At 41.2% G+C, this 27534-nt stretch overlaps 1 protein-coding gene across 3 annotated transcripts in view; it reads left to right on the top strand.

Annotated features, from left to right (window-relative positions):
- Positions 1-23759: 23759 nt before the first annotated feature.
- The window catches only part of LOC126184865 (dehydrodolichyl diphosphate synthase complex subunit DHDDS), a 55769-nt gene continuing 51994 nt past the window's right edge, over positions 23760-27534 (top strand). The window contains exons 1-3 of one of the 3 annotated variants that reach the window (XM_049927481.1): positions 23760-23900; positions 24058-24155; positions 24287-24460. In XM_049927481.1, coding sequence (XP_049783438.1) covers positions 24300-24460 — 161 coding nt within the window. In that variant the 5' untranslated portion in view covers positions 23760-23900; positions 24058-24155; positions 24287-24299. Of the gene's footprint in view, positions 23901-24040; positions 24187-24286; positions 24461-27534 lie in introns of all 3 variants that reach the window. The other 2 variants (XM_049927483.1, XM_049927482.1) reach the window with 2 other exon arrangements.

Raw genomic sequence — 27534 nt, 5'->3', positions numbered from 1 at the left:
TACGCTTCCCGTACCGGCGGCAGACTGCCTCCCGCTTCTCCAGCCTCTTCCACGCTCCGCGTGGACCGGAAAACCCCAGGATGCCATTTCCGCCACCAACCTAACGCAGGTGGATTTCTCACAAGTAGCGGAAACCTCTTTGCCGACTTGACCACTACGAGAGTTGGCAATGAAAGGTGGCTACAGGACCCTTTCACTGTTCATGGAGAACTCTTCAGACTCTGCTCTGGGATACATCCACGGAATCTGCGAGATTGTGGGTACTCGTCAAAGGGTTCTGATCGATCAGTTGGAGGACTTTCTTTTCCACGTCAACAGTGTGGCACGTCCTACCACAACCACAAGCGGCCCTATTAGCCTTGAAGGTGGCAGTTTCCCGAAGCCGTTGTTCCAGTCTTACAAAATGCCACGTGGTGGACAGACAACACACAGAAATCGTTCATGGTACAGGCGTTGTGCTAATCGACCATTTCGTCCACTTTCACTGTAAACGAGCAACACATCAGTGTCCTCGGAAGACGTGTACTCTGCTATTCTGTAATGCACCGTCTTTCTGGATCACTCAGTGGCAACTGATGTACATGCGCTTCAGTTCACAAGACTGTTCTCGGGACACGAGACACCGAGGCCTGTCAATGTGTATTGCCTTCCATCGTTCAAAGTCGTTTATCTTCCAAACGATGCATTTCGTCCGCCGCTCGTGGTCTCGCGGTAGCGTTCTCGCTTCCCGAGCTCGGGGTCCCGGGTTCGATTCCCGGCGGGGTCAGGCATTTTCACCTGCCTCGAGATGACTGGGTGTTTGTGTTGTCCTCATCATTTCATCATCATCCAGGAAAGTGGCGCAATTGGACTGAGCAAAGATTGGGTAATTGTACGGGCGCTGATAACCACGCTGTTGAGCGCCCCACAAACCAAACATCATCATCATCACGATGCATTTCCAGGCATGGGTTTATTACCAAATATTGCTGTCCAAAGTCTCCTCTGCAACACCTAGAACTGTGTAATAGGAATTCTGAATTATCCTGTATATTCTGCAAACTAGGTGAAGAGCCAGTAGTGTGCTATCTCAGAGAGAACAGGAACATGTAGAATACACTTGGCTAAAGTTTAAAAGAATTGTTGACCATGCACTTGATAGGTAGTACCTAGAAGAACATTTCATGATGGTAGGGACCATCCATTATATACAAGCAAACAAACAAACACCGTCCAAACAGGCCTTGAAGCCCCAAGAGTACCGACTGGCCACTGTGTCACCCTCAGCTCTGAGACGTCACCGGATTCGGGTGTGGAGGGGCATGTGTTCAGCACATCACTCTCCCGGTTGTCGTCAGTTTTCGTGACTGGAGCCACTACCTCTCAGTCAAGTAGCTCCTCGATTGGCCTCACAAGGGCTGAGTGCACCCCACTTGCCAACAGTACTCGACAGACTCGGACAATGACCCATACAAGTACTAACCGAGCCCGACGGCACTTAACTTTGGTGAGCTGATGGGAACTGGTGTTACCACTGTGACAAGGCCAGTCTGTGGTATACATTCGTTGTAAATAAACTTCTAAAGAAACAGAGACTGCAGCACAGTAATTGTGAAACAATGCCGAGGACTATAAATACAGAGATACACAATGAAACATGTTGGACAGTGAAGATAGCAATGCGTGAACGTACTACGCGCTACGACTACCGTAACGGAAAATGATCAAAAGACCTCTCAAAAAAACAATATAAATTCTGATGGAGTGTAAACTCTGTTAGTGGCTCCAAAGTAAATGTCCAGACACTGATGAACAGGACAGGAACTGAAACTGATGGTAACAAAAGAAAAATATAAATGCTGAGCTCTGTTTTCAAATATTCGTCTGTAAAGGAAAATCCAGAAAAGCTATCCCTATTTCATTCTAGCATCATTGCAAAGATGTCAGTGGCGTCGAGAAACTGCTGAAATCGTCGAAAAAAGCTCTAGAACGCAATAGAATGCATATCAGACTCTATACCGAATTTGCGGCTGTTTTAGTTCCTCTTTTACCATAGTATACCGTAGATACCTCGAACAAAAGACCGTGACCAGTGGTTGGAAGAAAGCACAAGACACACCCGTCCGTATACAGTCAGAATAGCAGAAGTGATTCACAAAACTACCGTCCACTATTCTTGGCACTCATGTGTTGTAGAATCTTAGAACATATTCGGAGCTCAAATCTAATGAGGTATCTCGATCAGAATGGCCTCCGCCATACCCAGCGTGGATCTGGAAGTATCAGTTATATGAAACACAACTCGCATTTTTCTCACATGACATCCTGAAAGCCGTGGATCAAGAAAGTTTGGTAGGTGCAGTATTTCTTGATTTTCGAAAACCATTTTACTCAGTACCACATCTACGCTTGTTATCGAAAATACGATCTTATGGGGTATCAAGCGGAATTTATGACATGATTGAGGGTTTCTTGGTAGTGAGGACAGGACCTTAGATGGAGGGTCATCGATAGAAGTAACTACAGCTATGTTCCAGGAAAGTATGTTAGGACTCTTGATGTTCATGTTGTTCGTTCATGACCTTGCAGACAATATTAATAGAAACGTCAGATATTTCGAACATGATTCAGTCATGCGTAATGAAGTACCATCTGAAAAAAGCTGCACAGATATTCAATCAGATCTTGATAAGGTTTCGCCGGCCGGGATGGCCGAGCGGTTCTAGGCGCTACAGTCTGGAACCGCGCGACCGCTACTGTCGCAGGTTCGAATCCTGCCTCGGGCATGGATGTGTGTCATGTCCTTAGGTTAGTTAGGTTTAAATAATTCTATGTTCTAGGGGACTGATGACCTCAGAAGTTAAGTCCGATAGTGCTCAGAGCCATTTGAACCATTTTGATAAGGTTTCAAAGTCGTTCAAAGATTGTAAACTTGCTTTAAATGTCCAGAAATCTAAAATTTTGCACTGTAAAAAACTAGAAAACGTAGTACCCTATTACCACAATATCACCGAGTCACAGCTGAAATCGGTCAACTCATACAAATACGTGGGTAAAACAATTTGTAGGAATGTGAAATTGAACGATCACATAGACTCAATCGTAGGTAAAGCAGCTGGCATACTTCAGTTCATTGGCGGAATATGATGGATGCAATCCGTCCACAGAGGAGATTGCTTACAAAACACTTCTGCGATCCATATGCACTGCCTAACACTAGAAGTGAAGCCTCCAGAAGACACAGTCGGATAACAGTGTTACTTCATACATGTACTCACCATCGACAGGCATGTAATTGACCGTGTGGCACTGATGTCTGGGAGGCCCCATCTGGGGAAGTTCGGCTATTGGGCGCAAGTCTTATTTCTCGCGACGTCACATTGGACGACTAGCGCGTCGGTGACGATGAAATGAGGATGAGGACAATACAACACGCAGGCCACGAGCCGAGAAAATCTCCAACCCGGCCGGGAATCGAACCTGGGCCCGTTGCATGGTAGTCAAACACGTTACCACGCAGTTAAGCAGGCGGACCGGTAGGTATACAAATTATTAGAGTTGTAGTTCTCAATGAGAGGTAGATTGAGCACCAGGTTGTATAAGTGTTGTTGGTGTTTCGCTTTGCTACCAGGCCTCATAGCATATATAGAGGGCACGAACAGCACCAGAGGTTGAGTGATCGCCGTGAAGCACACGGAAATGCCGAGTATTTTTTTAAAACACCGTTATCAGCACCTGACGAAGTTTGAAACTGGTCTTCATTTTGGGTCTCCATTTGGCCAACTGGTCGAATGGTCCTATTTCCAGATTTGTGGGGCATTATGATGTGACACTGGCCCAATGTTCGGCTGCACGGTAACGCGAGGGGTGGCATAATCACAATCGAGCTACCACTAGATCGTGTCTGACCACCACAAGGCGGAATCACCGTATTGTGCACCAAGTACATCATAACTGCTTCACACCTGCTCCTGCCATCCGAGAACAAGTAATGGACTCCTTCCAAATTTCTGTCTCATCTCGCACCGCCGGTTGGAGACTAGAAGCAACCGTACTGGGGAGTGACCATTCCACGTGCACGTTCCCGTTAACACGAAAACACAAACATCTGTGATTGGAGTGATGCCGTGACTGGGAAGCACGGACTGGTGATGAACGACGTTGAATTGTATTCGGCAATGAATCCAGATTCTGCACCACCCTGGATAACCATCGTTGGTGAATGTGATGGTTATCTGGGAAGAGGTCCGTTTCCTCCATTATTTTAGAGGAACAGCGGTGTTACTCCTGGCGTCACGGTGTGGGGTGCCTTCGGGCATCGGGTATGACTTCATACTGTGGCTGGTACTGATTAAAACAACTCTGACAGCTGACATCCTGTGTCCTCATATATTGTCTCTCATGCGATTATATCGTGGCGCCATTTTTCAACAGAAAGATGCTCGTCCACACGTGGCGCTTGTCTCTGAACTGTCTGCACGATGTCTGCACGATGTGACCAGCAAGATCCCCGTATCTGTCTTTGATAATACGTATGTGCGATCAGCTCGAACATCAACTCGGTCCCATTGCCAGTACCCAGGTTATCGACGACCAGTAACAACATTTCGGGCCAAGTTGCCTGAGGAGAAGAACAACAGCGTTATGACACCCTTCCCAACTGAAACAGTGCACGCATCCAGGCCAGTGGGGTTGCAACACCACAACGATAAGTGGGCTCGATTTTATAATCTCTGAAATAACATTATATTCCCGAGACCCATTAAGTTTCATTTCGTTTCCTCCTCCCCTTCAGAGTGCTTCACTTTTTTTTATCAGGCAGTGTATACACTCTAAGGCCAAAAAGCGACACACCACGAAGAATTTTTCTGAATAGGACGGAAATCGGTAGATGTGATGTAATGTGTAGACAAATGAATGATTAAAATTTCAGATGGCCGAGCGGTTCTAAGCGCTTCAGTCTGGAACCGCGTGACCGCTGCAGTCGCAGGTTCGAATCCTGCCTCAGGCATGGATGTGTGTGATATCCTTAGGTTAGTTAGGTTTAAATAGTTCTAAGTTCTAGGGGAATGATGACCTCAGATGTTAAGTCCCATAGTGCTCAGAGCCATGTTTTGAAAATTTCAGAAAAATAGGATGATTTATTCAAGAGAAAAAGCAAGTCAGTAACATTTCGGTCCACTTATGGCCCTTATGCAAGCAGTTAAGCGGCTTGGCATTCGTCGATAGAGTTGTTGGATGACCTCCTGAAGGGTATCGTGCCAAATTATGTCCAACTGGCGCTTTTGACTGTCAAAATACCGAGACAGTTGGAGGGACCTGTCCGTAATTCTCCAAACGTTCTCAACTGGGGAGTGATTAGACACCTTTTCTGGCCAAGGTACGGTGTGGTAAGTGCGAAGACAAGCAGTAGAAACTCTCGCCATTTTCAGGCGGTCATTATCATGCTGAAATGTAAATCCAGATGGCTTGTCATGAAGAGCAACAAAATGGGGCTTAGAACATCGTCGACGTACCGCTACGCTGTAAGGGTGCCGCGGATGACATCGAAAGGAGGTCCTGCTATGAAAAAAAAGACAACACCCCAGACCATCACTCTTGGCTGTTGGGTCGTATGTCTGGCGACAGTCATGTTGCTATCCCGCCATCGACTGGGGCGTCTCCAGACACATCTTCGGCCTGGAATCTCATTGCCTGGAGCAGAACTGTCTTTAGAGATGAGTCCCACTTCGATGACCATCGAAGACGTGTCTGGGGACGCACTGGACAGTGGTGGGGTTCCAACCTGACTGTCGCCCGACATACGGCCCAACAACCAGGGGTGATGGTTTGGGGTACCACTTCTTTTCTTATCAGGACCTCTTTGGTTGTCATCCGCGGCACCCTTACAGCACAGCGGTGCGTCGACGATATTCTACGCCCTGCTTTATTACCCTTCATGACAAGCCGTCCTGGGTTTTCATTTCAGCAAGATAATGTCCGCCCGAACACAGCGAGAGTTGTTTACTGTTTGTCTTCGAGCTCGCCAAATCGTCGGATCTCTCCCCAGTTGATAATGTTTGGAGCATTATGGGCAGGACCCTCCAACCAGCTCGGGATATTGGCGGTCTAAGGCACCAATTGGACAGAATTCGGCACGATATGCCTCAGGAGGATACGCAGCAACTCTGTCAATCAATGCCAAGCCGAATAACTGCTACCACGAGGACCAAAGGTGAACTAACGCGTTGTTGTCTTGCTCAGTTTGTGAAATTCTTCCTATTGAATAAATCATCCATTTTTTTCTGAAATTGTAATCATTTGTTTGTCTGCTCATGTACATCACATCTACCGATTTACATCCCATTCGGATAATTCCTTCGCACTGCGTAGCTTTTTTTTCAGCGAGTATTTCTCAAGTGTATGGGACGCATGCCAAATAGGGCAAGTAAGGAAAATTAAACGCATAAAAGATGGATACTACGAATGATCACAGGTTTGTGTGACCTATGAGAGAACGCCATGGGATTGCTGAACTAACTAAACAGGCAAATACTTGAAAAAAAAAAAAACACACACACACACACACACACACACACAAAGTATCCCGTAGAAGCCTACTTACAAAGTTCCAAGAACTAGCTTTAAGTGATGACTCTGGGAATATACGACAGTCTTCTATATACCACTCCTACAGCTATAACGAAGGCAAGATTTAACTATTTACAGTGTGCTCGGAGGCATTTAAGCAATCATTCTTTCCACCTTCTGTACGTGAACGGAAAGGGAAAAAGTGGTACAATATGAATAACCGTCTGCAGAGTAGGGATGTAGATGTAGATGAAAGGTAACTGACAATATATACTAATTCACTTTAGACGATCGTTTTCATTCAATGGCGCGCAAATCAACCGAGGCAGAGGATTTCGTCTTAAAAAACTAGAGTGACCGCACGTACACGTTTGGCAATACACCGATGAGTCAAAACGTTATGACCACCTATTTAATTGCTTCGTGATCCACTTTTAACACACAGTACGACAACGATTCTGCTTGACATGGATTCTTTAAGGTCTCGATATGTTTCCAGAAGCATGTGGCACCAAATGTCTACTCACAGGGCACTAAATTCCCACAAATTACGGGACGGTGGTTTGTGAGCACGCAGCTGGCTCTCGATTTTTGTGCCAATAGCTACAGATCAGTGGCATTTACTGGCTAAGTCATCAGTGTGAGTTCACTATCATGCTCCTCAAAGTACTGCAGCACCATTCTGGTCTTGTGTCACGGAGAGTAATGCTGCTCGAAGATGTCATCGCCATCAGAGAAGACTTCAACCATGCAATAGCGTGTTCATGTAGATCACTGCTGTCACGGTGTCTTCGACTACTACCATAAGTCCCACAGAAGCCCAACTCAATGCACCCCATAGCATAATCCTGTTCTCACCGGCCTCCATCTGTGGCGCAGTGCATATTTCGTGCAGCCATTCGCCTGGATACTGGTGTGTAAAGACCGAACCATCGACCTCGTGGACCAAGAAATGCGATTCATTCGACAAGCGACACGTTTCTGTTGATCCACGGTGAAGACTCGGTGATGCTGAGCCCACTGCAGTCATAACTGACGATGTCGGTAGGTCAACACAGGAACACGTGCAGGTCGTGTGATGTGGAGCTCCATGTTCAACAATTGCCCCGAACACTTGTGCCGACCGAGCGAGGTGGCGCAGTGGTAAGACACTGGACTCGCATTCGGGAGGACGACGGTTCAATCCCGTGTCCGGCCATCCCGATTTAGGTTTTCCGTGATTTCCCTAAATCGCTCCAGGCAAATGCCGGGATGGTTCGTTTCAAAGGGCACGGCCGACTTCCTTCCCCGTCCTTCCCTAATCCGATGAGACCGATGACCTCGCTGTCTGGTCTCCTTCCCCAAAACAACCAACCAACCAACACTTGTGCCTGCACCAGGATCGTACCCTGTCGTCAGATCTGCCACAGATCGCTGCCTGTCCCGGATCACGCAGTGGGATATTCTCCGACCTCTCCATTTTGCGATGGGATGTGGACGTCAAGTAATACGGCCTACGCCTTATTCCGCCATCTTCCAACCATTTTCCATGGGTGCTTACTACAGTAGTACGCAAACAGCCGACCAGTTTCGCCGTTTCAGAGATTCTCGTTTCCAGCTGCAGCGCCACAACAATGTGCCCTTTGTCAAAACCGCTTACATCAGTGGATTTCCACATTTGCTGCCCCTTCGCCTCTCTTCCGCTTACATGCCTTCGTTACTGGAAGTGCCCGCAGCACCACCAGGAGGCATTCGACCTCGCGATGGGCAGTGGTCATAATGTTTTGGCTCATCAGTGTATGAAAGATTGTTTTGATGAGGACGAGGTAGAAGTAGCAAGTCATCCCTATTTTCTGCAGTCGTCAGATCTACCATTACGACCCGTGATGGAAAATCAATTAATGGTTCATTACTATCCCCTTGTTATCTTTCAAGCAACTGAGACAGTCTCATTGTGAGGAATAGCAGAGAATCCCGTTCGACAGCATTCACGATTTGCATGTATCCGTTACCAGGAAAATTCTGTCTATTTTGAGTGTGAAAGGAGGAGCCTCGTCGTAATTAAGTGTGAGTCTCTATTATTTTATGCAGCAGCTATTAAAGAGATCTATAGTCTCAATGCAACTAAGTGATACCAAGATTCAATGACGTTCACACTATAATAATCACCTGTTAGCGTCAATCAATTACACAGACGTAAGGTATTCTGTAGTACTGAAAGCAAATTCGCTGAACACGTCATGTAATGTTTTCCTCTTTTTCATTTTGGCATTATGTTTCATAACGGCGACTTATTTCTTCAACTTCTTTTTTTTGTGTGTTTTAGCATCTGCAGTAGATATACCCTAAACCAGAGAAATGTATGTCTGGCAATGACGGCGGCGATATCCTCTTTCGTGTTTCGCTAAGATAAATGTTGTGCTATTGTGTACTCAATCTGACGTGCTCGTATTATTTAGCTTTTAAGGTGGGAAGGTGAACCAGACTAGGATCGAAACCAAACTACGATGTAACCGTTGGATGGTACACTGAATGTGTTTTTTTGGCGATTCCTCATGTCGTTTGTGCAAATGCCAGGTAGGGCCCTAAATTCCGCCTCAGCATAGGATACACAAATAGTTAAAGTACACAGAACATTGTTTACACGATTCACAAACAGATGACAAACATGACTTTCTGCCCTTGGAGTGACTGATGACTGTGGCGTCTGATAGGGCATTTGGCTATAAAGTTAAATAATAAAATGAAATGTGCCAACTCCTGAAAAACGAACCCTATACTAGGATGGGGAAAAGCTAGGGAAAGATCGTATACTTATAGCAAATGAAGTTATAAACACCACAGATAGCTGTGCATAGAATGTCTTATTCTCCTCTGTGCAGTAGTAATTCGTAAAAATAATGAGCAAAGAAGATCAAGAGACCTTGTAGTTCAAACAGTCCCAAACATGCACTGTTGTCTCTCCAGGCACATTCTCCCTTTGGTCGACGTAAAATGTGTGTTCCAGTTCATTTCATGTTTCCTTTCGAATTAACCAATTCTCCTAATTTGTGCTATTACTTTTGACTAGCTGTAATTGATTAGAATGCTATGAGGACAATAGGCATCGACTGAGAGGTCTCACTGTGTGCCAGATGTAAAGTTCAGTGCAGTAGTAACACAACAGCCAGAGGCAAGGTATATTTCACCAGGGTAAAGATTGAAACTATTAAATATTTGCATACATTTTCATACCTTTCATGTAAGAGAGACACGGTAATTTCATCCAGTAATAATAGATAATAAATATTATACAATTATTACAAAATCGTAAATATGTATAGTGAGACATGGACCATTTGAAATAGTAACTTGGGTTATAGCTTACATTTTACTTCTACCTATGTTGTAATATGCTAACATATTACCATGCGATGTGCAGCTGTAATGTACCAATATATTAACATGACATAATATAGCTACATGGAATCCTTGAGTTGTTGACCCTAGAATATGTTAATGATCAGTTAAAATTGTAATGGCGAATGTAGTATGACCTACTACAGCACATAGACATCGAGGGGAACCCCTCCCCCAGGTCATCCAGGAGAAAACCCCCACACCTTAGCAAATTGTGCAACTCATCACTAATGGTCATGTGATATATAATTGGTGAGGAACACCTCCCTATCTCTTTCAGCCAATGGTAGCTCAATAAAATGACAGGAAATATAATGGACCAATAAGATTCAGACTCCATCTTCCTCTCTTATCATTCTTTATAATTAGATCAACTTCATCATGGGGTGAAATCAGGGTTGTTATAAACAACAGAAAATTAAGTTCTGGATTATCAACAATAATTTTCTCTCCGTATAGAGAGCCTAGGCAATTGTATTCTGTACTGACAGGGTTTGTAAATAATAAGACGGATATGAAAAATATACTGAAGCGCCAAAGAAACACAAATACAGAAATATGTAAACAGGCAGAATACGGCGATGCGGTCGACAACACCTGTATAAGACAACAAGTGTCTGGTGCAGTTGTTAGATCGGTTATTGCTGGTAAAACATTACATCTCTGACATCGCTGCGGCCGGAAAAGATCCTGAAAGAATGGGTCCAATGACGACTGAAGAAAATCATTCAACGTGGCAGAAGTGAAATCCTTCCGCAAATTTCTGCAGATTTCAAAGCTGGTCCATCAACAAGTGTCAGCGTGCGAACCATTCAATGAAACATCATCGATATGGGCTTTTGGAGCCAAAGGCCTACTTGTGTACCATTGATGACTGCACGGCACAAAGTTTTACACCTCAGCTGGGCCTGTCAACACCGAAATTGGACTGCTGATGACTGGAAACATGCTGCCTGGTCGGACGAGTCTCGTTTCAAATTGGAGACAATCTCATGAATCCACGAACCCTGCATGTCAGTAAGGGACTGTTCAAGCTCTTAGAGGCTCGATAATGATATGAGGCGCATGCAGTTGGAGTGCTATGGGGCCCCTGATACGTCTAGATATGATTCTGACGGGAGACACGTACGTAAGGATCATGTCTGATCACCTGCATCCATTCATGTCTCTTGTGCATTCCGATGGACTTGGGCATTTACAGCAGCACTGTGTGACACTCCACACGTCCAGAATTGCTGCAGAGTGGCTCCAGCAACACTCTTCTGAGTTTAAACATTTACGCTGGCCACCAAACTCCTCAGATATGAACATTATTGAGCATATCTGGGATGCCTTGCAACATGCTATTCAGACGAGATCTCAACCCCCTCGTAGTTTTACGGATTTATGGACATCCCTGCATGATTCATCGTGTCAGTTCCCTCGAGCACTACTTCAGACATTAGTCAAGTCCATACCACGTCGTGCTGCGGCACTTTTGCGTGCTCAAGGGGGCTCTACACAATATTAGGAAGATGTACTAGTTTCTTTGGCTCTTCTGTGTCTATACAGTATATACATGGGAAAGAGGGACCTTTGTAAACCTCATAAAGGAACAAGAGTGGCAAGATGTTTATAGCGCTGATACAGTAGACGATAAATATAATGCTTTTCTCAAGACTTTTCTCATGCTCTTTGAAAGTTGCTTTCCGTTAGAACGTTCAAAACAGGGTACTAGCATAAACAGGCAGCCTGGGTGGCTGACTAGAGGGATAAGAATATCTTGTAGAACAAAGTGGCAATTATATCAAAACGTTAGAAACAGTCAAAATCTAAATGCAGCAGCCCATTACAAACAGTATTGCAAGGTGCTTAAAAATGTTGTTAGGAAGGCAAAAAGTATGTGGTATGCAGATAGAATAGCGAAGTCTCAGGATAAAATTTAAACTATATGGTCAGTCGTAAAGGAAGTTGCTGGTCTGCAGAGACAGGTCGAGGATATAGAATCAGTGCATAGTGGGAATGTCCATGTTACTGACAAGTCGCATATATGTACAGTATTTAATAATCACTTTCTGAATATAGCAGGTGAACTAAATAGAAACCTAGTCCCAACAGGGAATCATATAGCGCTCTTAGAAAAAAGTGTTCCGAGACTGTTACCTGAAATGCTCCTCCATGATACTGACAAGAGGGAGATTGAGTTAATAATTAAATCACTAAAGACCAAGAACTCTCATGGATATGATGGGGTATCTAGCAGAATACTGAAGTATTGTTCTATGTATGTTAGCCCAGTTCTCAGCCATATCTGTAACTTTTCTTTTAGGAGTGGTCGGTTTCCTGACCGATTAAAGTACTCGGTAGTGAAGCCACTTTATAAAAAGGGAGACATTGCTAATTTTGACAATTTTAGACCTATTTCTATGCCATCGGTGTTTGCTAAAGTTATCGAGAAGGTTGTATATACAAGGTTACTGGAGCATTTAAATTCACATAATTTGCTGCCAAATGTTCAGTTTGGTTTTAGAAATGGTTTAACAACTGAAAATGCTATATTCTCTTTTCTCTGTGAGGTTTTGGACGGATTAAATAAAAGGTTGCGAACTCTAGGTGTTTTCTTTGACTTAACGAAGGCTTTTGACTGTGTTGACCACAAAATATTACTGCAGAAGTTGGACCATTATGGAGTAAGGGGAGTAGCTTACAATTGGTTCGCCTCTTACTTTAAGAACAGAAAGAGGGTAATTCTCCGCAATATTGAGAGTGGTAGTGATGTTCAGTCCCAATGGGGCACTGTTAAGTGGGGCGTTCCCCAAGGGTCGGTGCTGGGGCCACTGCTGTTTCTTATTTATATAAATGATATGCCTTCTAGTATTACAGGTGATTCAAAAATATTTCTGTTTGCTGATGACACCAGCTTGATAGTGAAGGATCTTGTGTGTAATATTGAAACAGTAACAAATAATGTAGTTCATAAAATAAGTTCGTGGCTTGTGGAAAATAATTTGATGCTAAATCACAGTAAGACTCAGTTTTTACAGTTTCTAACTCACAATTCAACAAGAACCGATATTTTGATCAGACAGAATGAGCATATTATAAGCGAGACGGAACAGTTCAAACTCCTAGGCGTTCGGATAGATAGTAAGCTGTTGTGGAAAGCCCATGTCCAGGATCTTGTTCAGAAGCTAAATGCTGCTTTATTTACCATTAGAACAGTATCTGAAATAAGTGACACTTCAACACGAAAAGTAGTCTACTTCGCATATTTTCATACGCTTATGTCATATGGTATTATTTTTTGGGTTAATTCTTCTCATTCAAAAAGGGTATTTTTGGCTCAAAAACGGGCTGTTCGAGCTATATGTGGTGTAAGTTCGAGAACCTCTTGTCGAACCTTATTCAAAAATCTGGGAATTCTGACATTGCCCTCACACTATATATTTTCTTTAATGTCGTTTGTTGTTAGCAATATTAGCCTATTCCCAAGAGTTAGCAGCTTTCACTCAGTTAATACTAGGCAGAAATCAAATCTGCATGTAGAATGCACTTCCTTGACTCTTGTACAGAAAGGAGTGCAGTATTCTGCTGCATCCATTTTCAATAAGCTACCACAAGAACTCAAAAATCTTAGCAGTAGCCCAAACTCTTTTAAGTCTAAACTGAAGAGTTTCCTCATGGCTCACTCCTTCTATTCTGTCGAGGAGCTCCTGGAAGAGCTAAAAAATTAAGCAAATTCCAGTGTTACATTGTTGATTGTCTTCATTTAAACTTACGACTTGTCACCTGAATATGTTTTTTTTATATTTCATTTTATCTGTTTCTAATATCGTGTTATAATTTCATGTATTGACTCGTTCCATGACCATGGAGACTTCTCCTTAATTTGGTCCCAATAAATAAATAAATAAATAAATAAAAAAGTAGCACTAGGTGAAGAAAAAATCACACTCACAGACATAAACACAAACAAATACATATACAATATTTACAGGAACACATAGTGCACAGACTTGTGCATAGTACAAACAATATATACAGTACACACACACATAGTGTGCAATGAGGCACTCATACACACACTCACACACATGCAAACACACACACAACTGTGAAAATTGCGTCAGCCAACCATTCTGCATGTACACACCTCAATTATTTACAAATAAATACACAGCCACATACTCAGTCACTCCAGTGAATATTATGAGTATGGAAGGGTGCTGATCCCATCCCCACAGATCAACTGTTTGTTATCATGACAGGACAGCCCCACTTTCAGCTGCAGTGCAGCATGTAACTAATGGCCTTTCAATCGAAAGACTACTTAGCACATCGTATGTAGTGCTGCACTGACACCCTCGAGTAGGTACCTCTTGTAGTCTTCAGTCATGAGAGCCTTTGAGGCTCTACAGTGCACACTGTTAGCCCAGCTTTGAGTGGCAGCTATGTCTACATGGTATGCATACATTTTTGGTTGAAACCCCACAAAATCCACAATCTGGGAACTATTCGACTTGTCTTTCATCAGAGTGATAGCATTAATTTGTGATGTTATTCCAAAAGTACAGGGTGATTCAAAAAGAATACCACAACTTTAGGAATTTAAAACTCTGCAATGACAAAAGGCAGAGCTAAGCACTATCTGTCGGCAAATTAAGGGAGCTATAAAGTTTCATTTAGTTGTACATTTGTTCGCTTGAGGCGCTGTTGACTAGGCGTCAGCGTCAGTTGATGCTAAGATGGCGACTGCTGTGTTTAGTGAGGAAGCAACTTTCCACACTAACAGGAAAGTCAACCGTCACAATGTCTATATATGGGGCACTGAGAATCCGCGGGAAACAACTCAGTATGAACGTGACTCGCCTAAGGTGAACGTTTTCTGTGCCATTTCAGCCAATAAAGTTTTTGATCCCTTTTTCTTCAAAGGTGCTACTGTAACTGGACTACAGTATCTGGAGATGTTAGAGAATTGGCTGTTCCCTCAGCTCGAACAAGAAGCACAACAATTCATATTTCAGCAGGATGGAGCGCCACCACATTAGCACTTATCTGTCCGTAACTACCTGAACGTCAACTACCCGAGGCGATGGATCGGTCGCCAGGCAGCCCGTGACAGAGCACTTCATCACTGGCCTCCAAGAAGCCCTGATCTTACCCCCTGCGATTTTTTCTTATGGGGGTATGTTAAGGATATGGTGTTTCAGCCACCTCTCCCAGCCACCATTGATGATTTGAAACGAGAAATAACAGCAGCTATCCAAACTGTTACACCTGATATGCTACAGAGAGTGTGGAACGAGTTGGAGTATCGGGTTGATATTGCTCGAGTGTCTGGAGGGGGCCATATTGAACATCTCTGAACTTGTTTTTGAGTGAAAAAAAACCTTTTTAAATACTCTTTGTAATCATGTATAACAGAAGGTTATATTATGTTTCTTTCATTAAATACACATTTTTAAAGCTGTGGTATTCTTTTTCAATCACCCTGTATTATCGGTCACTTATCCAGATGGTCGAAGTCTTCATGATTCTACCTATTTAGTTCCTATGGATTGCAATCTTTCACCCAGAAGATGAAACTATCACTATCCATATAAAGTGACTTGGGATAGGCGAAGTACAGCTTCGCTAAGCCATAGTGAAAGTGATGTTGCAAGTAGAGTTTCGAGAGGCTTTGTGAACTGCACTGAAACCTTGGCTACCTCCACAATGACTAGTCCTTCATTGAAAATGGTAGCCTGTTTGAAGTTTGGCCTGGTGACATAATCTCTTGCGCCATTGGCCTTACATTGCCAATTATTGGGACATATTGTAAATGATTATTCACTGTGCTCTATAATGAAATACATTAGTACTCTAAAGATTAAGTTTCTAAAGCAGCTTAGGATGCTCACTCATACAATTTTGTTGCAAAAATATTCATTGTGGTGGTATAAATTGTTTATTTAGCTGTGCTATGCAGAGAAACAGTGTAATGAAATTAGCTTACTGTTCACTATTTAATAACCAGAAACTATGAATCAAATTTGCAGTTGTTATTATTGCATTAATTTTAAAATTATTTATATAAAATGTAATTAAAAGAACACTACTTTACTTGAAAAATTTAACTCAGCATGATAGATTCATTGAGAAACAAACCGATTTCTCTAAATTTTAAGGCTTCGCTCTCATTAATTTGTATGTGGCAAAATGTTTACAAACACATGAGAATCTTCATCTTCGTCAAATATTTCCAATGGCCAGTTGTCAATGTTGCTGTTTCCCATCTCTGTTAGTTCTGTGACAGCTAATTCTTTGGTGTTATTCTTAATCACGAAATAAAAACTCTGATTCAATCATTATTTCTCTTAAAATGGACTGAATTGTAAGTTCATTAGATAAATACGATGTTTCCCAGTACAGAGTCCCAAAAATATATTATTCCTCTGACTTCATTTCGATTTTGAGCCTCATAGAGTTAAAAAGGTTTTTATACTTTTTGTGAATCGAAATCAAAATAATTACGATTAGTTGTACTAGTTCATTAATTTGTACAGTGCATCAACAAGATAGTATTTTGGTAGATAGAGTGATATGATCGTTTTTAACTTACTGCAGATTCTACTACACATTTGTTCATCTCTGCACTGCCCTTAACTGGTATAGAAATGCCAATAGCTATTTTTTCTTGAGATGGTGTCACACTTGTGACAGATGTTGGATTGATGTCATTCACTATCATGCCATGGTGGAATGTTGTCCACAATGAAACAAGTGAAGGAGTAGCTGTTGGAAAAAAGTCCCCACCTGATGTACTGGCAATATGGACACAAGTTACCTGCCTGACTATTTTTAACTTACACGATTTTTTCCTCATTGTGAATGGTTGAGGCACACCTCAGAAAAAGTCCTAGCATCCACTGTTATTCAAACCATGAACAGATGCATAAAATAATAATTTTACATTACTGAATAGAATGCCACTTGAGCTACTTGCATGTCTCTAAACTTCCACAGTAACACTGCTGGGGAAAAATGCCCTACAGTTTAACATGGAATCCTAATCACATGACGTCCTGGTGTATATTCACATCATTGAGATGTGAAGGTTAGGTTAAAGGCAGACTAAAAAAATATGTGTCCAAATGTGACTGGATCCACACCCTTTAGGATTCCATGCATCCGCTTTACTGTTAGACCAGCAGACCTGACAATGCAATTCAATTCAATTTCTTGCTCATAACATGTAACTTTACTTGTATGTGCGTTTTAAAAGAAGTATAAAGTCTTTACAATTAAATTTTTTTTCCTTTACATTATTTCTTATTACATTTTAATTTATGATACATTCAAGTTATGAGCGCATTTTTGGATAAGCCACTGCTTGACTCGCTTTTTAAAAGTATCCCCTGTCAATATCTTAACTTCATTTGGTAACAAGTTATTAAAATCTGCTTCTTTGACATAGGGGCTTTTCACTGTTAAAGTTAATCTTCTGTTAATCATATGAAAATCTTTTGTATGACTTGTTTCATAGTTGCGAATATCCATGTTTCTTTTTGTGATCTTAGTATTTTCTTTCACTAACATTATAGTTCCTAGTATATACATGGCATAAACTGTGACAATATTGTGTCTAATAAATAAAGGTTTGCAAGAAGTTCCTGGTTTTATTTTTGCTACGATCCTCAAGACTCGCTTCTGCAGTATGAAAACTCTTTTAATATTAGTTTGGCATGTCACACCCCACAGTACTATTCCATAAGACAAGAAAGGATACGCTAATCCATAATACACAGTCCTTAGGGTTTCAGAATTAAGATATGGTGATAATCTTCTTAATACATATAGACTCTGAATTATCTTTTTACAGATATAATCAGCTTGCTGCTTCCATGAAAGTCGATCATCTATGCATAAACCCAAGAATTTGCAATCTGTGCAGGCTTTTGGTAGAATTTCATCAATCACAGTATTTTATCTGTTTGGACCACTTGGTTTAAAATGAACAATATTAGTTTTTTATGTTTACTTTTAGGTTCTCTCTTTCAAAGTGAGCTCTTGCCTTTTCAGTAAAGTTATGCATCTCTTCAACTAGGCTGGGCTCATTGTCTGCATAGCAGACACCAGATGTATCCTTTTTTCTTTTTTTATGGGACATAACTGCTAAGGTCATCAGTCCCTAAGCTTACACACTACTTAACCTAAATTATCCTGAGAACAAACACACACATCCATGCCCAAGGGAGGACTCGAACCTCCACCGGGACCAGCCGTACAGTCCATGAATGCAGCACCTTAGACTGCTGGTCTAATCCCGCGCAGCCCAGATGTATAATCTGCTTACATAGTGATCAATTGCTTAGTGTCAAGAGAACTTGGGAAATCATTTACATAGCATATAAATAGGACTGGACCTAAAATAGAGCCCTGAGGAACACCAAAATGTATATTTCTTATATTTGACCTTCTCCTCTCCAGAATTTCTCTGTTAGAGTACATAATCTTCATGCACTGTTGTCTACCCTTTAAATATGTTCCTAGCAATTGCATGAGATTTCCAGTGACACCACTCTTCGCAGTTTTTGATAAGAGCACATCATGATGTACTCCAGCAAAAGCCCTTGAGAGGTCTAGGAACACTCCTGCTACTTGAGATTTTTCATTTATTTTTTTCAAGTACATTATGGTCAAATTGTACTGCTGCTGACGTGGTACTTCGACCTCTTCTGTATCCGTGCTGGAAATCGCTTAATTTGTCAACATTGTAGTAATGTTCCAAATTTTTTAAAATATTATTTTCTCTGTCAGTTTGCTGAAAGTTGATATTAGGGCAATGGGTCTGTAATTCTGTACATGCTTTATTTCCTTCTTTCTGTGTATTGGTTTCACTACAGATAGTTTCAACTTGTCAGGGAACACACCTTCTTTGAGAATACAGTTTATTAGATGAACTAGTGGTTTTATTAGTTCATGTTTACATTTCTTCAATAGATATGCAGAAATTTCATCTAATGTTGCTGAATTTTTGTTTCTAAGGCTATCAACAAGCTGCAGAATGTCATATGTGCTTACTGTGGGTAGTGTACTGCAGTTCTGTTTGTTACAGGCCAATTATGAGTGCTATAGACCCTGTTTCATCATTTTCGACAGTATCTATGAAGTAATTATTAAAAATATCGCTGAGTAGAAGAGGATCAGAGATATCTCCATTATTCACAGTTAAGTGTACATTATTAATTTTAGTTTCTGTTTCACTGTTCCTAATTTTATTTACAATAGACTAGCAAATCTTTGAAACGTTATCTGAACCTCGTATCTGTTGACTAATTCTTTCTGATATTAATCTCCTGACTTCTTTGCGGTACTTATATTTCTACTGCTTGTAGAGTTCTTTATGTAACTCTAAGTTAGTCAGTCTGTGTAAGCTATACATGTTTTCCATTTTTTTCTTTCAGATATTTTATTTTAAAGTCTAATGGCATGGGTTTTGATTTTGAAGATTGATTTTTCTGGATACTCACTTCATTAATGGGATGGCTCTATTTAAGTGCTCAGTCATTATTTCTGTGAACATGTTCCATTTATTGTTGACCTCAATGGTAGTCATAACTGATCCCCATGATTCCTGGCTTAAACTGTGTCTGTTGTTTGCAGATAATATTCGCCTGTGCTTGTACATTTTTCTGTGTATGAATTTGGTACTGCATTTTAACACTAGTGTTTGACCTAAATGATCTGAGAGGTGAACCTTTATTACGTCTGTTGAGATGATGTGGTCATAATTTGTGATAACATGATCAGTTGAACTATTATGTGTGTTAGCTATTATGGTGGGTACTAGTCCAAGAAGATCTTGAACCCCATAAGACAGGATACAATCTGTAAAACGTTTGCTTTCCTGACCATTATGTAAAGTGTTGATGTACAGATCTCCCATTATGAGAAGATTTACACTTCTGCAGGCTAACATTAATTTACTTAAAACTCCATCAAGTGATTTCAGAAAAGCCTCAAAGTTTCCACAGGGGGATCTATATACACCTATGACATAGAAAGGAACGGTGCAAAAAGTAATTTTAAGAACTGCAATTTCGAAATCTTTGTCTAAACAGAAATTGTTCCCCCATAGCACTTTTTCCGTGGTTGTTATGAAGTTAAATTCTCTTGAGTAGATGACAACACCACCACCTTTATTGTGTGTTCTGCAGTAGAACGTATCTAGGTTGTAGGCTTCTAATTGGCAATATTGAATGTTGTTCAATGTTTTCTGGTGCTCTGTAACTATTACTATATGTGGAGATAATCCTGTGATAAATGACTCAAAAGCATCTATTTTGTATCCTAAACCCTGTACATTATAATGCAAAAGTGATAAATTATTCTCGTGTGGACATATGAAACACATACAATTGCATCTGGTGTTGCGCTGGTGGAAGGCTTTATTGTCTTAATAGAACATCGCTCTTGTCCTGCCGATGTATTGTTTTACTTACCTGGTATTTCGTGGTTGATTCTCCCAAGTATTCGCTATTTTTGTCCTCGAGAGGGATGGCCTCTGTAGCACAGAACTGCACATTCAACTTGTTGGTCACTATTTCTTGGATCTGTTATATAACTAAGTCCTTCCCTAGTCTGTTCAGATGTAAGCCATGAGATGTGTGATATCTTTTTCCTACACAGCTTATGTCCACAAATGTAACATTTTTGAATCTCGTGCATATATGTAGGATCTGTTTATTTGCGCTTCGCACTTTTTTTATTAACACACGACCAGACTGGCAAGGCATATCGATGTGGAACAGAGAAGACGATCACATTTGAACTTCACAGCTCATGTAGACTTCTTTTAAGTGAGATCACTAGGTCTTTGTTTCGTTTTTTGCTACGTCATTTGCTCCTGCTAAGAACAAAAAAAGTCGTTATTTGTTGTTGCTGTTTTCATGTTATGGTTCATGGAAGTCACTGCCTGAGTTATTAACCTAATATTACATTTTATAGTTTCTGGAGCCTCTCATTAACAATTCCGTTTCCATGTGTACTTTACCTAATGTTCTATAGATTGCCAAGGCCCTACCGTTGGACAAAAAGGAAGTCACAGACAACTTTAACAGTTATAGGCCTGTGGCAGAGCTTAGTGGTTTCTCAAAGATCTTTGAGAAGCTCTTTTATAATATGTTCATGTAGGTCATGGTCATGGTTGAAGGTGTCAATGAGGACAAAGTTCGTTTCATTCAGTACGCATGTTTACTACATATTTAGTGGCTGTAACAGTTTCAACTGACAAGTCATCATCAATAGTCCATAATTATTTCTTGGCCTTTCGCTGAGTCAAAGCATTCTAGGAGTCATCATTTCCTTTAGGCTCTCACTAGGCGACTAAAGGACTTCGATGTAAACATTGTCCAAGAAATATTTATAGGCATTGACTGAAATAAACTTTACAGCTCTTTTATAATAGACTTCAGAAGTTTATAAATAAACACCCTTGCTATCAGATTACCAGCAATGGCTTCAAGCAATTTACATACACAACAACTTTTGTCTATGAGTACCTACACACTGTCCACACCGTCCTATAAGCCATAGATGGAAAGGAAATGGCTACTGCAATATTTCTGATTCGTTCCAAAGTTGGAAAGATGGGAATTAGAGGTACTCCAAACGAATGAATTAGATCATATCTCGCTAAATGTTCTTGAGGAAGACATAGCCACTGGAAATATCAGGAGAACAATAATACACTAGGGGTCTATATTAGATGCAAACTTCTTTCAGAATGTTTCAGAAGCGATGGTTAATAATTCACACATTGAAGGTACAGGCCGAAGGTAGCTAAAAAGCTCCAATAAAGATGGGTCCATAAATCAACTGTTGCCAAGGTATCACATTAATTGGAACTGGGAACAAACTGGGTAGTGCGGCATTTATGTTGGTATCTTAAGGTTTGGGATCTACTATCTCTTTGTTTATGCACATGCAGCTCCTTCCCTTTAACCCTCTGTGTACGGTGCTGTACCAGCCTCACAATCAGTTGTGAACATGAAGGTACCATTGACAGAGGTTACAGAAATGAAGAGCACGCTGACATGCATTTCATGTATGGAAAAGCAAATGGCAGTGCCCTTGAGACTGCACGATTGTATGAAGAAGCTTTTCCTCTCTCCAGGCAGGCCAACAGGCGTACATTTAGCCGTTACCTCAGCACCTTAGAGAAACTGGAAGTTTTGCACACCATGTACAAGAAGGTCGACCCAGATCCATAACACCCGATGCTGAGGAAAGGGTTTTACGAATGGTACACGAATGTCTGAGTACTTCAACAAGGAGGATTGTTACCTAAGAGCGTGTCCTGAATCACAGCAGCGGATTTTACATGAGCAAGTACTCTATCCATATCACCTCCAGCGAGTGCAAGCCCTCAACAATGCAGATTTCCTTCCTAGAGAGAATTTCTGCCAATGGCTACAATAACAGTGTACCCTGAATACCCTGTTTATAAGCAGTATTCTGTTCATGGGCCAGGCTTGATTGCCCCGTGATGGTATTTTTAACTACGATAACTGTCAGATTTTGGCTGATGTCAATCCTAATGCAACACACATATCACGACGTCAGCAGCATTATTCATTGACCGCCTGGGCAGGGCTGTGCGGAGAGCACACACTTGGACCACACTTCCGACCACAGAGACTAACCAGACAGCAGTACATGCGGCTTTTGCGGACCATACTTCCAGATGTACATGATGATGTGCTACTGAACCAACGCCTGAACATATGGTTCATGCATGATGGTGCTCCAGAACATTTTCACTTACGAGTGCAGCGGCTTCTAACTCAGACATATGCTCAACATTGGATAAGTAGAGGAAGGCCTGTACCATGGCCTCCAAGGTCTACGGATTTAAGTCTCCTGGATTTCTGTGTGTGGGGTCATGCCTGGTGTACATTACCAAGGTCAACTCTATTGAGGAATTATTGCGGAATTGTGCACAAAGAATTCGTCCCACACAACCAAACGGTGAATTCCGCGTACTACTGTGACGTTTTGCGTCGGCTCCGTGAAAACGTGCGACGACGACGGCCCGAAATTTGGCGTCAAGGGAACTGGCTGCTGCATCACGACAACGCGCCCTGTCACACGTCCTTGCTCATCAGGACCATTTTGGCAAAAAACAACACGGCAGTTGTACCCCACCCACCGTACTCGCCAGATTTGGCACCTTGCGACTTTGCGCTATTCCCAAAACTGAAACTAAAGTTGAAAGGCCGTCGGTTCGACACTCTAGAGAGGATTCAAGAAGCATCGCTGGCGGCGATAAACACCCTCAAAGAGCAGCTCTCCCAGAAAACGTTTGACCAGTGGCAGAAGCGCTGGGACCGCTGTGTAAGTGCGAATGGGAACTACTTCGAGGGTGATGGTGACCATTAGGTAAGGTCTCAAAAAAAGGCAGCACCAGTCCCGAAAATTTTGGATAGCACCCCTTTTGTGATACACCTTTGAACGATGCTCGAAATAATATATAGCAAATGAGCTGCAGCAAATGTTTTCTACTTATTTTGTTCCGTACTTTTAGAGAAATCATTTAACAAAACATTTGACGAATTTTTTTAAATTTTTTCTTTATTTCTTCCCTTCTTTGCTTCTGTAATAACTAGCGTGTATATCTGTATGACAGGCTTTTTAAAATAATTCCTCTGCTGACTAACAAATAAATAAATAAAATTATAAAAGACTGTCAATACTGGATTTTCACAATTCAATATTTATTAAAATTTTGATTATTTATCCCGTTCTGGAGAATAGTATCGGACATATACAGTAGGCTACGTATCAGTCAGCAACTGGCTTTCGATCTAAGTGTCGATATATCGATGAATCGATCAAATATGTTCACGTGACATACATGTGTAGTGTGTACATTATAGCAATGTTAGCAAAAATGTGTGTAAATAAAACGTTGCAAAAAGCTCAGACAGAAAAACGGCCTATGTCATGAAATAGTATGGCTTGATTTTTATTTATGCATCCCTTTTCTGGTCTTGTATTAAGCCACTGCGCGAGTTGTTATGATGTCACATGTGTGTTTGTTGCATAGTTTACACAGAAGTAAGATATGAATATAATTTGTTTCTCTCTGCAGTACATTCTCCATTACAGATCTGCGCGCAGCCTCGTGGTTTAATAGCATTCATATTTCGACATAGGTACCACCACACCAACAACTGACTTGTTTCATCGCAAGGAAGGTTAAGCCGGTAAATAAAACTTCATTTCATTGCTGTTGGTGTAAGTGCTTGCAGTAGTGATTTATAACGTGTTTGTTGCCAACAGGATGTGGTAGTCTTGTGCAGTGTTAACTGATTTTACACATTTGTTCCTTTTATAGATATCGTGTTTAAATGTCTTGGATACGGGAGAAAGGCCTAAATCTTTTGGAAATGGTATGTGTGGACATTGTCAAATATGGGGGTGTGCCGAAGCACGTTGCGTTTATAATGGATGGAAACAGAAGGTTCGCAGAAAAAACTAAAGTGAAGAAGATAGAAGGACACACAAAAGGGTGAGTTTAGGTTAGTTGTCAGTATTGTATTACCCACGCCCGTATTGATCGAATCGTAACAAAAGTATTTTAACTAAACTTCAATTACCCATTAAAAAATAAGTACGTTATAATTTTGAGAGAGACACAGAATAATCTGTTTTTATTGTCGGTGTTAATAATAGGAACGGCGTACTCTCTAAGTATTAGAATATTCGTATCACACAATGCTTTTTTGTGCCTTTTATACCTTTACTGAACGTATTGTTTTAAAGTTGTAGTTGGCATTTGCATGATGGTTGTTAAATCAACTAGGCAATGTCCTCAATCCTGCCGGCTGCAGCCGTTTTTAGATGGGTTTGGACGCTCTATGACATCTATACATTTGTCAGAGCGTCTTCTTGTTATTTCACTTTTTACCGTGAGTTTCTAATAGATTCCTAATATGTGCCACATCAGATTATGTTGGTGAAACTAATCCATATAATGTCTCAATCGTCTCACTTTGCTTAAGATTTTTATATGGTGTATTTTCTCCAATTTGAACAGTTAAAATAGACATACTGAACTGAAGTTAACTGTCTGCCTTATTAGGTTCTTATTAAGTTGGTTTCCAGAGACCAAATTTGAAACTGTGTGTAATGTGACCTCTGCCGTACCACAGTTGGATTGTTACTTGCTTGATATGCAGATTGAATCAATAGACTTAGGCTGTTGATGCCAAAGACACAATGTGGTATTGGCAGTGAGAAGATTCATGTCAAACCGATGGTAGTCCTTTGGTTACTAGCTTGCTGAATGATATGAGATGCATGTAGCCTTAGGCTTTTTTTATTCCCCTTGATTAACCCACATTAAGAGAAGGTGATGCATTGGGTGGTTGTTGGAAAACCTTGTACATGAGAGTTTGCTGCATACTGCTATTAGAGATACCTTCTGAAGTTTTCCATTTTTTATGTTGGATGGTCCATAGTTCCACTTTGTTTAAATTAATGTATGGCATGGGTATTATTTACTGTCCTCACGAAGTGTGTCAACAGTTCATAACTTTTCCATCACCAAGCAAGGTGGCATGGTGGTTAGCACATTAGATTTGCGTTTGGGAGGCTGGTGGTTCAAACCCACATCCAGCCATCCTGATTTAGGTTTTTGTGATTTCCCTAAATCGCTTGAGGCAAATGCCGGGCTGGTTCCTTTGAAAGTGCACGGCCAACTTACTTCCCATCTTTCCCTTATCCGATGAAACCAATGACCTCACTGTTTGTTCCCCTCCCCCAAATCAACCAACCAACCAGCTTTCCAGTTTTGTCACCAATCTCTATACTCTGCCAGTGTTGCAGTTCTCTGTCACACAAGTGCATGTATATATTTTGTGTCAGTAGCCCTCTGGACTCATGGTATGTCAGTTATACATTACAAAACAATCATTTTCATTTCCCTTTGCACTTTAAGTCAATAGTCTACTGATATAGTAGCCTGTTACATACCTCTCTCCCCAATGAATCTCAGTTGTGGGGGCTCAACTGATCTGTAGCATACATTTTTCCGTGTTTAATATTTTCTCATTATGGGACACTGAGGAATACTCGATATGACTTGTCAGCTTTGATTAGTGACATAGGAAAACGTGACAAACACTGTGAACTGTATAGCGACTATAACATGATGTCATTGGCAATTTTTTCAAACTTGCTAAGGTACAGATCAGTCAGTCACAACAACCAGGTTTTTTTAGCATCACATTCGTTGGCTTTGCCAACTCTCAACCAAACTGTCACCTTCCAACCTAACCTAGATCTTGGGCAAAGCTACAGATTAGTCTTTCGCAACATCTGAGTATTTTTACTATCATATTTGTTGGCGAAGCCAACTCACAATCAAACTGTAACCTTTCAACGCAGCCCGTACCTTGGACTAAGCTACAGATCTGTATGTCACCACAACCAGTTTGTTTGCTTTCAACTTTGTGGGCTTCGCCTACAAAACTGTGAACATATGCACCAATTGAAAAAAATCAAAGGGTGGGGAACAATAACAGAACTCCTATCTCCTGTTACCTAGTAATCAGTTTTGCTGCTGTCATGATGTGTGTATGCACTAATGATTAAGCTTTCAGCTTGGCAAAGTGTTCATAATTTCGTGGTCCATTAACCTGTTGCTCCTTATATTATTACGTTACATTATTACGTATTAAACAACCTGAATCATATTGCATGGATTCCACAGAAAGAGCATTCTAGAATGTAGAAAGAAGCCAAAGATGTACATTATATTTAAGTGCAATACAATAAAATGACTTTATAAAATACTACAGTATTATAAAACTTGTATTAATTCCAATGTTCTCTGTGAAGCGTAGCACAGTGATCAAAAAATTAATCATTCTGAGGAGACATCACACTAATACTGGGTAACACTGCCTCTAATCTTAATAATGGCTGGAATTTGGCAAGGATGTGTCCCCCGCCTCCCCAAGTATCTTCAGGTATGCCATACCCAGCTGAAACCATTCATCGATGAATGTATCCTCTGATGAAGATGTTGATTGCTATGTTTCACCAGCTGTTCAATATAATCTCACACATTTTATTTGGGATTAAGATCAGATAGTCAAGCAGGCCAGTCAAGGTGTGAAAGCGTTCCTGAGTGTTCATCAAACCAGGAAAGTAGGGTTGCAGTCCTGCGAATACGGCTACTGTCGTCTCATAAGATGAGAGAGTCTATGGCATATTCATTGTGGAGTTGCAGAACAAAGGTCAACACTAGGTCACTGAGAATGTTGAAATAAACATTCTGGTTCAAGTTTACAGTAACATAAATGAATGAGTAGTTGCAAATCATAATCTTAAAATACCTCCAAAAGGTCACAGAACTGCCTTTGGCCTGATCTACACCCTCCACACAGTGCAGGTTAAATGCCCCAGTGGGTCTTTGATACACTCAGTGCATTGCATCATTTGAAAGAGTTAAAAATCACAATTAGTTGGACCACACTACATGTCTCCATTCAACTACTGTCCAATTTCTGTAATGTTTGGACCATTGAAGATGTTCAGCCTTATGTAACTCTGTGAACAATGCTCTTCTGTGAAATA

The sequence above is a fragment of the Schistocerca cancellata genome, chromosome 4 (genome assembly GCF_023864275.1).
Source record: "Schistocerca cancellata isolate TAMUIC-IGC-003103 chromosome 4, iqSchCanc2.1, whole genome shotgun sequence".
In the NCBI taxonomy this organism is placed as follows: Eukaryota; Metazoa; Arthropoda; class Insecta; order Orthoptera; family Acrididae; genus Schistocerca; species Schistocerca cancellata.
This window is presented reverse-complemented; position numbering and strand designations above follow the sequence as displayed.